This window comes from Oryctolagus cuniculus, chromosome X (genome assembly GCF_964237555.1).
Source record: "Oryctolagus cuniculus chromosome X, mOryCun1.1, whole genome shotgun sequence".
Lineage (NCBI taxonomy): Eukaryota > Metazoa > Chordata > Mammalia > Lagomorpha > Leporidae > Oryctolagus > Oryctolagus cuniculus.
Genome location: NC_091453.1, coordinates 50493440 through 50506265, shown reverse-complemented (window position 1 = coordinate 50506265; position 12826 = coordinate 50493440). Strand labels below are relative to the sequence as shown.

The following is a 12826-nucleotide window of genomic DNA, read 5'->3' as shown; positions in this document are numbered from 1 at the left end:
TAAAGAGAGAGACAGACAGACATCTTCCATCCACTGGCTCACTCCTCAAATGGGTACAATGGCCAGAGCTGGGCTGATGGGAAGCCAGGAGCCTGGAGTTTCTTCTAGGTCTCCCATGTATGTGCAGGGACCTAAGGACTTGGACCATCTTTTGCTGCTTTCCTAGGCCATTAGCAGGGAGCTGGTTTGGAAGTGGAGCTGCCGGGACTCGAACCGGTGCCTATGTGTGATGCCGGCACCACAGGCAGTGGTTTTAGCTGTTATGTATGCACAGTGCTGGCCACTATATATTCCTTTTCACATCTTCATTCTTAGTTGTACTATGTATTTGCATTCATGGGCCTTTCCTAGATGATTTTATACAGATTCACTATATTAAATAATGAAAAAGTCAACTTCAGCTCAGCTGAAACTAAAATTAATAAAATTCACTATAAGAAGTTAATTTATATAAACCAAACTTCTATGATTGATCACTCAGAACGCTGCTATTTTTTCTGAAGCACAGTCTTTATTATATAATTTTAGATCCCCTTCTGATGAGGCCAGTCTTTTCCTTTTAAGTTTTTTCTTTTATTCAAGAGACAGAGAGACAGCGAGAGATGGATAGACAGACATAAGAGAGCCTCCAACTGCTGTTTCACTCCCCAAATGCCTGCAACAGCCAAGACTGAGCCAGGCTGAAGCTTGGAGCCAGGAATTCAATCCAGGTCTACCACATAGGTGGCAGGGACCCAGTTGAGTGAGTCATCATCACTTGCTGCCTCCCAGGGGCTTCATTGTCAAGAATTCATAATAAGGAACCAGAGCCTAGAATAGAACCCAGGCAATTCTATGTGGGATATGCATGCCTTAGCTTCTATGCTAAGTGTTCACCCTAAGTCCAGTATTCTAGTATGCTCTACCGTTCTTCCTGTAAATTTCCCTACTTGAGTTTTCCAGTGATTCCATATTCATTCTTTTGCTTAAACAAAATAGGCTCTTAGTCTTTGTTAAAATTTGTTTTCTAAGTTTAAGCCTTGGGTTTTTTTTTTAGGACAGTTTTGGGTTCACAGCAAAACTGAAAGCAAGGTACAGAGATTACCATATACTCCCTGTCCCCACACATCCATAACCTCCCCATTATCAATATCCCCACCAGAGTAGTACATTATTACAAATGATTAAATAAAATTGACACATCATAATCGCCATAATGTCTGTAGTTTACATCTCTATACTGTATGTTCTATGAGTTTGGATGAAGTATAATGGCATGCATTAATCATTACTGATCATACAAAATGTTTTCACTGCCTTAAACATCCTCTATGCTCCTTCACTGACTAATATTCCATCGTGGGGCCAGCATTATGGCACAGTGGGTTAAACTGCTCCCTGCAATACTGGCATTCCATATCAGAGCACCAGTTTGAGTCCTGGCTGCTCTGCTTTCCATCCAGCTTCCTGCTAATGCACCTTGGAAAGCAACAGAGGATAGAATTCCAGGAGCTTGACTTTGGTCTGGCCCAGCCCTAGCCATTGCAGCCATTTGGAGAATGAACCAGAGAATGGAAGATCTCCCTCTATCTCTTTCTGTGACTCTGCCTTTCAAATAAAGTAAAAATGATTTTTAAAAATATTCCATGGTATGAATATATCATGTTTTATTCATCCATTGACCTACTGAAGGGCATCTTGGTTTCTTCTAAGTTTGGGCAATTATGAATAAAGTTGCTAGAAATATTTATGTGTAGATTTTTGTGTGGTCATAAATTTTCAGCTCCTTTGGGTAAAAACCAAGGAGCACAACTGCCGGATCGTATGATAAGCCTGTTTTTTTTGTTTGTTTGTTTGTTTGTTTTTTGTCAACCTTTAACATAATTAATCTGCCTGACTATTGCCCCAGGTGATTTAAAATCAGATTTCTCATTATAATTTTTGCCTTCTGGCTTATTAAATTTCTCCAGACTGGATTAAATACAGCAGGCTTATTTGGAGCTTTATAACACTGAGGGAATAACAGAGATGCTCTTTGGCTCATCACTCCTGTGGTAGTACAACATTCAAAATCAAAGACACTGTATGTACATCAGTTACTCTCTTAATGTTTTGTAATGAAAGTTCCTCCTGAAGCCAGTGATACCAATCTACAGAATGAAACAACTCCTTCACACCCATTCTCCTTGCTTTCAATAGTTTCTTGGTTTCACATGACCCTGTGTTTACCAACTTCTTTGTGACCAGAAGCCTTAGAGATACATTCTGTTATCTCCTAATAATTTTTCCTTGGGGGGAGTTCTTTGAAGCTAGTGGCCAAAGTTCAGGCTCATCAAAACCTGAGCTTGGGCTGGCATCCTCAAGATCCATGTCATTTCATTATGGCTATTATAGGCAACAATAACCTAGGGATTGAATATTTTACCATTTTCTCGATAGTTTTTATTTCCTATTGTATCCAGTGAATCAACTGCTCTCAATTGGATCCATCTCTAAATTTCAATAGTAACTTTTTGCCTTTAGTAACCAAACACAGTACATACCAGTGGTGACCACGTGGCCACCCAAGTCAATGATTCCTCTTCCTTTGACTTTTCATTCTTTTTTAAAAAATATTTATTTTGTTTATTTGAAAAGGTAGAGTTAGAGAAAGAGAGAGAGAGAGGTCTTCCATCTGCTGGTTCATTCTCCAAATGGCCACAGCGTCCAGGACAGGACCAGGCTGAAGCCAGGAGACAGGAGCCAGGAGCTTCGTCTGGGTCTCCCACATGGGTGCAGGACCCCAAGCACTTGGGCCATCCTCTGTTGCTTTCCCAAGCACATTAGCAGGGAGCTGAATCAGAAATGAAGCATCTGGGACTCACTGCAGGCAGCAGCTTAACCTGCTATGCAGCAATGCTGGCCCGGACCTTCCATTCTTTCTCTTCCCAAACCACACGTTTCCATGAACAAGCAGCTTTAGCAAATGCTTTTCTTGACAATAATTTTGGAGTGTTTTCCAATACCAACAAATGGCACTTTCTACCTGGAGTTAGCGTCAAATCTGCCCCCACTTCACAAGCCAATCATAAATCCAGGCCTCAAATCCAGGATTCCTACAACCGCTTCCTCTGATTTGATAATTTGCTAAAAGGGCTTGTAGAAGTCAAGGTATTCACTTTACTTATGTTTACTGGTTTGTTGTAAAGAATACTGTCGCTCCCCCTCTTCGTGGAGGAGCAACACAGGACCCTGCGCTGTTCTTTCGTCTGCTCAGCCCTCCCCGGGTTTGCTGCTGGTTCTTCCCGGGTTGGCTACTATCCCTTCCACCTCCGTGGAAGAGCAGTTCCCCCTGGCCACATTCCCCACTTCCGCAGGGGAGTGGCACACCACCGGCCGGCTCTCTCGGGAGCTGCACAGGTGTTCCCCTTAGATGTTCCCCTTAGATGTTCCCCTTAGATGTTCCTGGTGCATGCCGTCTCTCTCCTCCTTTATAGTCCTCCTCCGCCAATCCCAACTCGGCTGCCCACACGCCGAGTACGCTGCTCTCCTCCAACCAGGAGCAAGTCCTACAGTTCATTGGCTGAACTGGAGGCAGCTGTGTAGAAGCTGTTTTCTTCTCTCCCAGCGCCATATTGTGGGAGAGCAGATGCATAGAATAAGTCTTAATTCCAGTAACTTAGTCTAGTCCGAATTGCTCCCCACAGATCCCCCTTTCTTTTTATTTTTGGCGTTGATACGCGCCTGTCTTCGGTGTCCCGCGGCACACACTCTGCTCTACTTGCTAGAGTTGCCACAGGTTCTTACAAGTCCTATCAATCAGGCAAACCGAATCCGGGTCCTCTCTTCGCCATGTTGTGAGGAGGTTTTTAGGCGCTGATGCGTGCCTGTGTTCGGTGCCCTGCAGCACATGCTCTACTCTGCTAGAACTGCCTGCAGGTGCTTACAAAACCTATCAGGCAAACCGAATCCAAGCCTTCTCAGCGCCATATTGTGGGGAGGCTTATTGGTGTTGATTCGTGCCTATCTTCGGTGACCTGCAGCTCATACTCTGGTCGAGCCGCCTGTTGGTGCTTACCGCCCTAATCAGGCAGACCGAACCCAAGCCTTCTCATTGCCATGTTGTGGGGTGACTTATTGGTGTTGATAACATGCCTGTTTTCGGTGACCTGCGGCGCATAAGCTGCTAGCCGCCCGCAGGTGCTCATCGCCTCACTAATCAGGCAGACCGAATCCAAGCCTTCTAATTGCAGTATTGTGGGGAGGCCTTTCTATTTCTCTATTTCTCTATCTCCGGGCATTCCTATTTCTCCCATTTTACTTCTGTCTGCCAACATTCCTATTTCTCTCATTTTACTTCTAAACTTCTGTTTCTCTTATCCCCGCGGCCTCCTGGCGGCGCCCCGAGGCTGCCTCTCGGCGGCTTTCCGGCTCTGAGCCGCTTCAGCCCGCGCCTCTCTCATCTGCGCGGCTCGGCTTTGCGCGCACACTCCGCGGTCTCGCACTTAGCCCAGCGTTCCCTATCTACTTGTGCCCCGCACACTCTCTCTGCGTGCGGCAGCCTCCACGAGTCACACAGCGTAGCTCACGTCTCCGCCACTAGCATTCAATCCAAGTTCCCCGGGCTAGCCTGGCGAATTCAACCCAGCTCACGTCTCCGCCCCACGATTTGGCTTCCCGTCCTTTGCTCCCCGGGCTAATCAGACGGATCCCAATCTGGCTTACGTTTCCGCTTCTGGTTTCAACTTTTCGCCCCCCATTCCCGGGCTACCTTGAGAATCCCAAAGTGGCTTTCGTCTCCGCCTTGGCCTGCCCCCCACGGCTTCAATTTCCCTAACATTTTTCTCTACCCAGTATGTTTCCCCAAGCTTTCCTCCAACAATACTCCTCCCTCATTTCTCCTGGCCTCTCCCCACAGTCCGCATCCGAGTCTGTTTGTTCTAGCTTTCACTTTCGCTTTCGACCTTAGAGATTTCTCCCAGCTTCCCCCCGTAGTCCGTATCTGAGTCTATGCCTAGGCTTTCAATAGCTTCTTCCGGCACCTTCTTCGTCCGGCTTTTCCCTAGGCTGTTTGCTAGTCTCTCTCTCCGATATTTTCCCAGTTCTTCCCGTTTCTTCCCTCCTAAGTTTCCTATCCGTCCTAGGTTTCCTATCCGAGTCACGGCACCATTATGTCGCTCCCCCTCTTCGTGGAGGAGCAACACAGGACCCTGCACTGTTCTTTCGTCTGCTCGGCCCTCCCCGGGTTTGCTGCCGGTTCTTCCCGGGTTGGCTACTATCCCTTCCACCTCCGTGGAAGGGCAGTTCCCCCTGGCCACATTCCCCACTTCCGCAGGGGAGCGGCACACCGCCGGCCGGCTCTCTCGGGGGCTGCACAGGTGTTCCCCTTAGATGTTCCCCTTAGATGTTCCTGGTGCATGCCGTCTCTCTCCTCCTTTATAGTCCTCCTCCGCCAATCCCAACTCGGCTGCCCACACGCCGAGTACGCTGCTCTCCTCCAACCAGGAGCAAGTCCTACAGTTCATTGGCTGAACTGGAGGCAGCTGTGTAGAAGCTGTTTTCTTCTCTCCCAGCGCCATATTGTGGGAGAGCAGATGCATAGAATAAGTCTTAATTCCAGTAACTTAGTCTAGTCCGAATTGCTCCCCACAAATACCACTCAGAAGCAGCCAGATGGAAGACATTAATAGGGTAAGGCATTGAGTGGTGGTGGTGCATGGCTTCTGTGCCCTCTTCAGACACACCGCCATTCCCACATCTTAACATGTTCACCAACCTTTTTCCTCATTTTAAATTGGGTTGTTTGTTTCTTATTGTTGAGCTTTAAGTGTTCTTTGTATATTTTGGATGACAGCCCTTTATCATATGTGTCTTTTAAAAATATTTTCTCTCAGTCTGTGGCTTATTTTTTCATTCTCTTGACATTGTCTTTTGTAGAACACAAGTTTTAAAATTTAATTAAATCAAACATATCAATTCTGTTCTCATGGATCGTGCATTTGATATTGTATCTGAAAAGCGATCACAATAACCGAGGTCATCTAGGTTTTCTCCTATGTTATCTTCTAGGAGTTTTATATTTCTGTGTTTTACATTTAGATCTATGATGTGTTTTGAGTTCATAATATTATTAATAATTATAATACCAACACCATTTATTGAAAAGACTATCTTTGCTCCTTTGTCAAAGATAAGTTGACTGTGTTTATTTAGATATATATCTGAGCTCTATATTCTGTTCCATTGATCTATTTGTCTGTTCTTTCACTAATATCACACTGTCCTCATTACTGTAGCTATACTATAAGTCTTCAAGTCATATAGTGTCTTTCCTCCAGCTGGGCTCCTCTTCAGTATTATACACCTTTTGCCTCTCCATATAAACTTAAGAATCAGTTTGTTGGTATCCACAAAATAAGTTGCTGGCATTTTGATTTATGTTGCATTGAATCTGTATATCAAGTTGGGGAAAAGCTGGCATCTTGACAATAGTGGAACATCCTTTCCATTAACTTGGAATATTTCTCCATTTATTTTATTCTTTTTTGATCGCTTTCATCAGAGTTTTGAAGTTTTCCTCATATATATCATGTGTATATTTTGTTAGATTTATACCTAAGTATTTCATTTTGGGATGTGTTATTTTAAATGATAATATGTTTTTAATTTCAATTCTCCTTGTTTATTTTTGGTATATAAGAAAGCAGTTGAGTTTTGTAGAGTAACCTTATGTCCTGCAACCTTGCTGTAATCACTTATTTCTTCCAGGATTTTTTCCCCTTTGGTCAGTTCTTTTGGATTTCCTATGCAGATGAACATGTCATCTGTGAACAAAGGCAGTTTTATTTCCTCATTCACAGTCTGTATACACTTGATTTCCTTTTCTTGTTCTATTGCATTAGCTAGGTGTCTTAGTCTGTTTGAGATGCTGTAATAAAATGCCCAGGTTAAGTAGCTTATAAACAATGGATATTTATTTCTCCTAGTTCTAAAGGTCAGCATGCCAGCAGATTCAGTGTCTAGTGGGCATTTTCTTCTTCACACATGGCCACCATCTCATTTTATTTTTATTCCCTGACAAAGTCTTTACTCTCCTTCACTTTGAAAGAATTTCTCAGGGTACAAAATTCAAGATTGGTGGGTTTTTCCCACTCAAGCACTTTAAATGGTTCATTTTCTTCTTGCTTGTTAGTTTCTGAACAGAAGTCAGATGTAATTCTTATCTTTGTTCCTATGTAGGTAAGGTAGTATTTTCCCCCTTCTGGCTTCTTTAGGAATTTTTTTCTGTATATTTTATTTTCCATGATTTGAAAATAACATGCTTAAGTGTAATTTTTGGCATTTTTCTTGCTTGGTATTCTCTGAGCCTCCTGAATCTGTGGTTTGATGTCTGACATTAGTTTGGGAGAAAGGTTCATTCACTGTTATTTCATTTTTAATTTATTTTTATTTAACTGAAAGAGAGAGAGAGAGAGAGAGAGAGAGAGAGAGAGACCTTCCATCTGCTGATTCAGTCTTAAATGTCTGCAACAGACAGTGCTGGGCCAGGCCAAAGCCAGAAGCCATGAACTCAGTCTTGGTCTCCCACCTGTTTGGAAGCCAACTACTTGAGCCATCACCTGCTGCCACCCAGAGTGTGCATTAGCAGGAGGCTAGAATCAGAAGCAGAGCCAGAACTCCAACTCAGGTACTCTAATATGGGATGCAGGCATCCCAGGTGTCTCTTAACTGCTGTGCCAAATGCCTGACCTTATGATTTCAAATATTTTTTGTTTCAGTCTATTTCTAGTATCCCCATTATATGTGTGATATACCTTTTGTAGTTGTCTCACAGTCCTTGGATATTCTGGTTTATTATTTTTTTATTCTTTCTTTTATTTGTTTTTCAGTTTTGAAGGTTTCTGTTCATATACGCTCTGGCACAGAGATGCATTCCTCAGCTGTGTCTAATCTATTAATAAGCCTATCAAAGGCATTCTCATTTCTGTTTTGGTTTTTTTTTTTTCTTTAACTCTGGTATCTCCTTTTTATTCTTTCTAAGGATTTTCCATCTCTGCTTACATTGCCCATATGTTCATGCATGTTGTCTACTTTATCCATTAGAACCCTTATTGTATTGATCATAGCTGTTTTAAATTTCCGGTCTGATAATTCCAAAATCCCTGCCATGTCTATTTCTAACACTTGCTTTGTCTCTCCAAATTGTGCTTTTTACCATTTAGTATGCCTTGTGATTTTTTTTTTCTTGATAGCTAGACATGATGTACTAGGTAAAAAGAACTGCTATAAATAAGCCTTTTGTAATGTGGTAGTGAGTTGGGGGAGGAAGGAAGTTTTCATAGTCCTGTGATTAAGTCTCAGTCTTTTAGTGACTTTGTACCTCTGACTGTGAACTTCACAATTGCTTCTCAGTTTTATTACCTCCTGTTAGGTGGGACAGAATGGCTAGAGTGGATTTGAGTGTTTCCCTCCCCCCAGGTAGGTTAGGCTCTAATAATACCCTAGAAGATTAGGCTCTAATTATGTAGTTTCTCTGAAGGATAGACCTTGATAAGAATGCTCTGGGACAAGTGTTTGATGCAGTGGTTAAGACACTACTTGGAGGCCGGCACCGTGGCTCAATAGGCTAATCTTCCGCCTGCAGCACCAGCACACCGGATTCTGTCCTTGTCGCTCCTCTTCCAGGCCAGCTCTCTGCTGTGGCCAGGGAGTGCAGTGGAGGATGGCCCAAGTGCTTGGGCCCTGCACCCCATGGGAGACCAGGAGAAGCACCTGGCTCCTGGCTTTGGATCAGCGTGGTGCGCCAGCCACAGAGTGCCGGCCGCAGCGGCCAAGAGAGGGTGAACCAACGGAAAAGGAAGACCTTTATCTCTGTTTCTCTCTCTCACTGTCCACTCTGCCTGTCCAAAAAAAAAAAAAAAAAAAAGACACTACTTGGGATGCCCATATCCTCCTGTATTGGAGTGTTTGGGTTTGAGTCCTGTCTCCACTTCCAATTCCAGCTTCCTGCTAATGTTCACCTTCAGGGGCAGTGGGTGATAGCACAGGTAATTGGATCTCTACACTCACATTTGAGACCCAGATTGAGTTCCAGGCTCCCAGATTCAGCTGGGCCTAGCCCAAGCTGTTACAGGCATTTGGGGAGTAAAACCAGCAGATGAAAGAAGCTCGGTAAATATTACACCAGCCTATTGATACTCTTCCAATTATCTCTCTCTCTCTCTCTCTCTCCCCTCTGCCTTTCAAATAAATAATAAATAAGTAAATAATTTTTTTTAAAAAAAGACTAGTCTGGCATATTTCTAGATGGTTTCTTTTTCCCTCTCATTGTCAGTAAGATGAAAGGATTTTTATCCAGTACTCATTGTGAAAATCTGGATAAACTCCTGGAAGGATAACACAAAATTGTGGAGGTCACCTTATGACTGGACAACCTAGAGTTTTTAACTCTCAGTCCTGTTCATGCAGAGCTTCCAGTGATTTGCCAGTTATGATTCAGGTTTGCTTGCTCCGGCACTGGTTCCCATAGTGTTTTCCTCTCTTGAGTCTCTGCTCCATCCAATGAGCCATAACTCTCCTGTATTCACCTGCCTGTCCACCCAATCTTTGTAGTAGTGTTTTGTCATTTTCCCTTGCCTCTTTTATGGATCTAAGAAGAGTTGTTGATTTTTCAGCTGGTTCAGGTTTTTGGTAATTGTTAAGAGAATGTGGTGGCTTCCATGTTCCTTACACTCAGAACTAGAAGCCAGAAATCCTTTGTTAAAATTTATATACCTTGAAGAAGCTTGACACACCTGGGTAGTAGACTTACAATTGGCACTCACTACATGACCTTGGACAAATAATCTCCATCACTAGGTCTATTTTCTCATCTGCAAAATGAGGGGTCTATCCTAGATAAGTGATTTTGTAAAACACATTCTTCAGAAGCCTAGAGATTCTGTGGCACTACTTCAGAGATTTCTAAGAAGGTGAGAATCCAGGCCTGTACCTACCTCTGGGTTAATCAAAGAGCTCCATTTTAGTTTTTTTCTTATATATTATTAAACTCTTAATGCAATTTTATTTGAAACAAGGGTTCTAGTTCTCACTGTTCAAAATAAGAAAGGTTATAAATCACAGGGATCACCACCTGCTCCCAAATTCTGTGATCCTACAATGTAAAACCTACAATGTAAAATCATTGAAATCTTTTGCTGAGAGTAGGAGTAGAGGTAAAAGCATGTGAGGGTACTGGGGAGGAGTTGTATCCTGTGGTGGGGAGAAAGAGTGTTGAAATGAAAGATTGGAACTTTGAACAACAAACTTCATAATTTTGCAATTTATTAGCCCAGCTGTCAGGCACAAATAGCGTCTCTTTTTAGTTCTTTTCTTCAGTAAAGAACTGAAACAGTTGGAAAACTCTTTTCTTTATTTTTTAGAAAAAAGGAAATGGATAGACTTTTGGCTTGCCTGAATAGAGGTAAATATGTCCTTGGTTATTTTTAGTCCTTCATCTTGCCTCTATCCTCTATTGAATTCTCCAAGTACATTGAGCACACTGACTCCAACCTTATGTTTGAGTTAAGCTTCATGCACCTTATTAGTGTTTGCCACAGGAGTCTATTTTGGTTTCTTCATCCACAAGCAAGAAAGGGTTGTCATCACTAGCATTCATCTCCAAATGTGACTTCCACTGTCTATATTCCAATTTAAGGTAATTTTCTTTCCTTTCTTTCTTCCTTCCATCTTTCCTTTCTACTTGTCTTTCTAATTGCCTCTCTATCCTAACCAACAAATTTAACAGGTGCGAAAAGATCAAGGTGAATAAAAATGCCTTGAATGCTACTAGGTTTTCATGCCCTCTGAATCAAATGCAGATTGTTTACTCTTTTATTTTGCCCTTCTGTCTCCCCACGTCTGTGTCATCTTCTCTGTCTACTAAAAATTCCTGCCTGTCACTTTATCCAAGTCAATCTCTTAGCTACATCACATTCCTTTTTCCAATGCCAGACTTTCTCACATGGTGTCTCTTTTCCTAACATGTCTTCCCATTTCTACTGCCCCTTTATCTATTTTTCTTAAGTGCAAAATAAACCAAAAGTGTATTTTTCCATTTATTGCAGTACTTTGATTTTATACCTCAAATACCTGTCAACGGGGTGTTAAACATAGCAAAGTGGTTTAGAAGCCAAAGCTTTTCAAAAGAGAAAACTTTTACTTGTTTGTATTCTTATTTCTCAGAGGGGAATGAGGTATATAAAAAATGTTTCCTGCTGATGATGGCACATTCTGGTTCTGTAACGCACTTGCTGTGGAAGCTCGGTAAATGTTATGCCAGCCTATTGATACTCTTCCAATTCGCAATCTACATTTGGTCCTTTCACTGATTGTTCCTATTCCATATTTCCTTATGTGTAAGTCATACTTTTCTAGCTCAGGTGGTGAATGATTGCCCTAATTAAACTTATAAATCTTCCCAGAGACTTATTTGTTCCCCAAAGTTTGAGTTAGCAGCTTCTTGGAGTTTGGTAATGCTTTTTGTCATTTTAATTACTTTTGATTGCACCCTCAAACACATACACAAAAAAACAACTTCCTAAATTCACTCTCATGTGTGACTCTGTTTAAAGTAGGATTAACAACTCTGCTAGAGTGTAAGGCAAAAGATTTCATATCACATTTTCCTGTTTAATGCAGCACTCCTGAAACTTACCCAGTATTTTCAAGAAGGAATGTCAACTTTGGATTCAAGAATTAATGAAGCTCATTGGTTTCGAAAAATAGGTAAAAGAAAATTCTGACTATGAGATACCTTATGGGGTGATGGAATTGGAAGAGGGTTCAATTCTGACTCTCTTGCATATATAACTCTGGTATACAGATAATTTGCTTAACCTCGGTTTCATTATTTATAAAATGAAATCAATTTTACATCGTATGGTTATTAATAGTTTTATATGAAACAATGTATGTACCTAGCACAAATGAAATTTCGTTTTATTCATTCTTTATAGAAATGGATGCAAGAGTAAAATGATAAATTCTGACATAGGATACCTAATGTTATACCCTTAAGCTTTATCTAGAATGCTTAATTTATCCCTAAATGTGATTCATCAGAAATAAACTATGTGCAAAAATGTGGATGAATCTCACAAACATAATGTTGAGCAAAAGGAGCCATGCAGGGGCCAGTGTTGTGGCGCAGTGGGTTAAAGTCCTGGCCTGCAGCGCCAGCATCCCATATGGGTGGTGGTTTGATTTCTGGCTGCTCCACTTCTGATCCAGCTCCCTGCTAATGTGCCTGGGAAGGCAGCAGAGGACGACCCAAGTCCTTGGGCCCCTGCACCCATGTGGGAGACCCAGAACAGGCTCCTGGCTCCTGGCTTCAGATTACCTCAGCTCTGGCCATTGCAGCCATTTAGGGAGTGAACCAGTGGATGGAAGACCTCTTTCTCTCTCTTTCTGTCTCTACCTCTCTCTGGAACTATCTCTCAAATAAATAAAATAGCTCTTAACAAAAAGAGACAGGCATTAAAGAGTGAATACCGCATGTTTCAGCGCATATGAGGGGACTTCAAAAAGTTCTTGGAAATGGAATTAAAAGGTAAATTTATTTTGGTGAAAAAATATTCTGAAACCCAAGGATAGTCTTTTCATAATATTCACGTTTCCATGAATGTATGAAGCACCCTCATATATCGTAAAAATAACCCTTGAAGTGGGGTTAGACTAGAAGGAGAAGGAAAGTTTCTGGGATTCTGGTAGTAAACAAGATCTGTTTTGAACTTGGTGCCAAGTGTTTTATGTGGGGCACTTTATATGAATTTTATTTCAGTAAAAATGATTTTAAAATTCTGGAGGCAAAGACCAGTGGTGTGCAGTG

At 42.0% G+C, this 12826-nt stretch overlaps 1 protein-coding gene across 1 annotated transcript in view; it reads left to right on the top strand.

Annotated features, from left to right (window-relative positions):
* TEX11 (testis expressed 11) overlaps positions 1–12826 on the top strand; it is a 295189-nt gene that overhangs the window by 218318 nt on the left and 64045 nt on the right. The window contains exons 20-21 of the mRNA XM_017349668.3: positions 10380–10420; positions 11638–11724. Coding sequence (XP_017205157.3) covers positions 10380–10420; positions 11638–11724 — 128 coding nt within the window. The remainder of the gene's footprint in view (positions 1–10379; positions 10421–11637; positions 11725–12826) is intronic.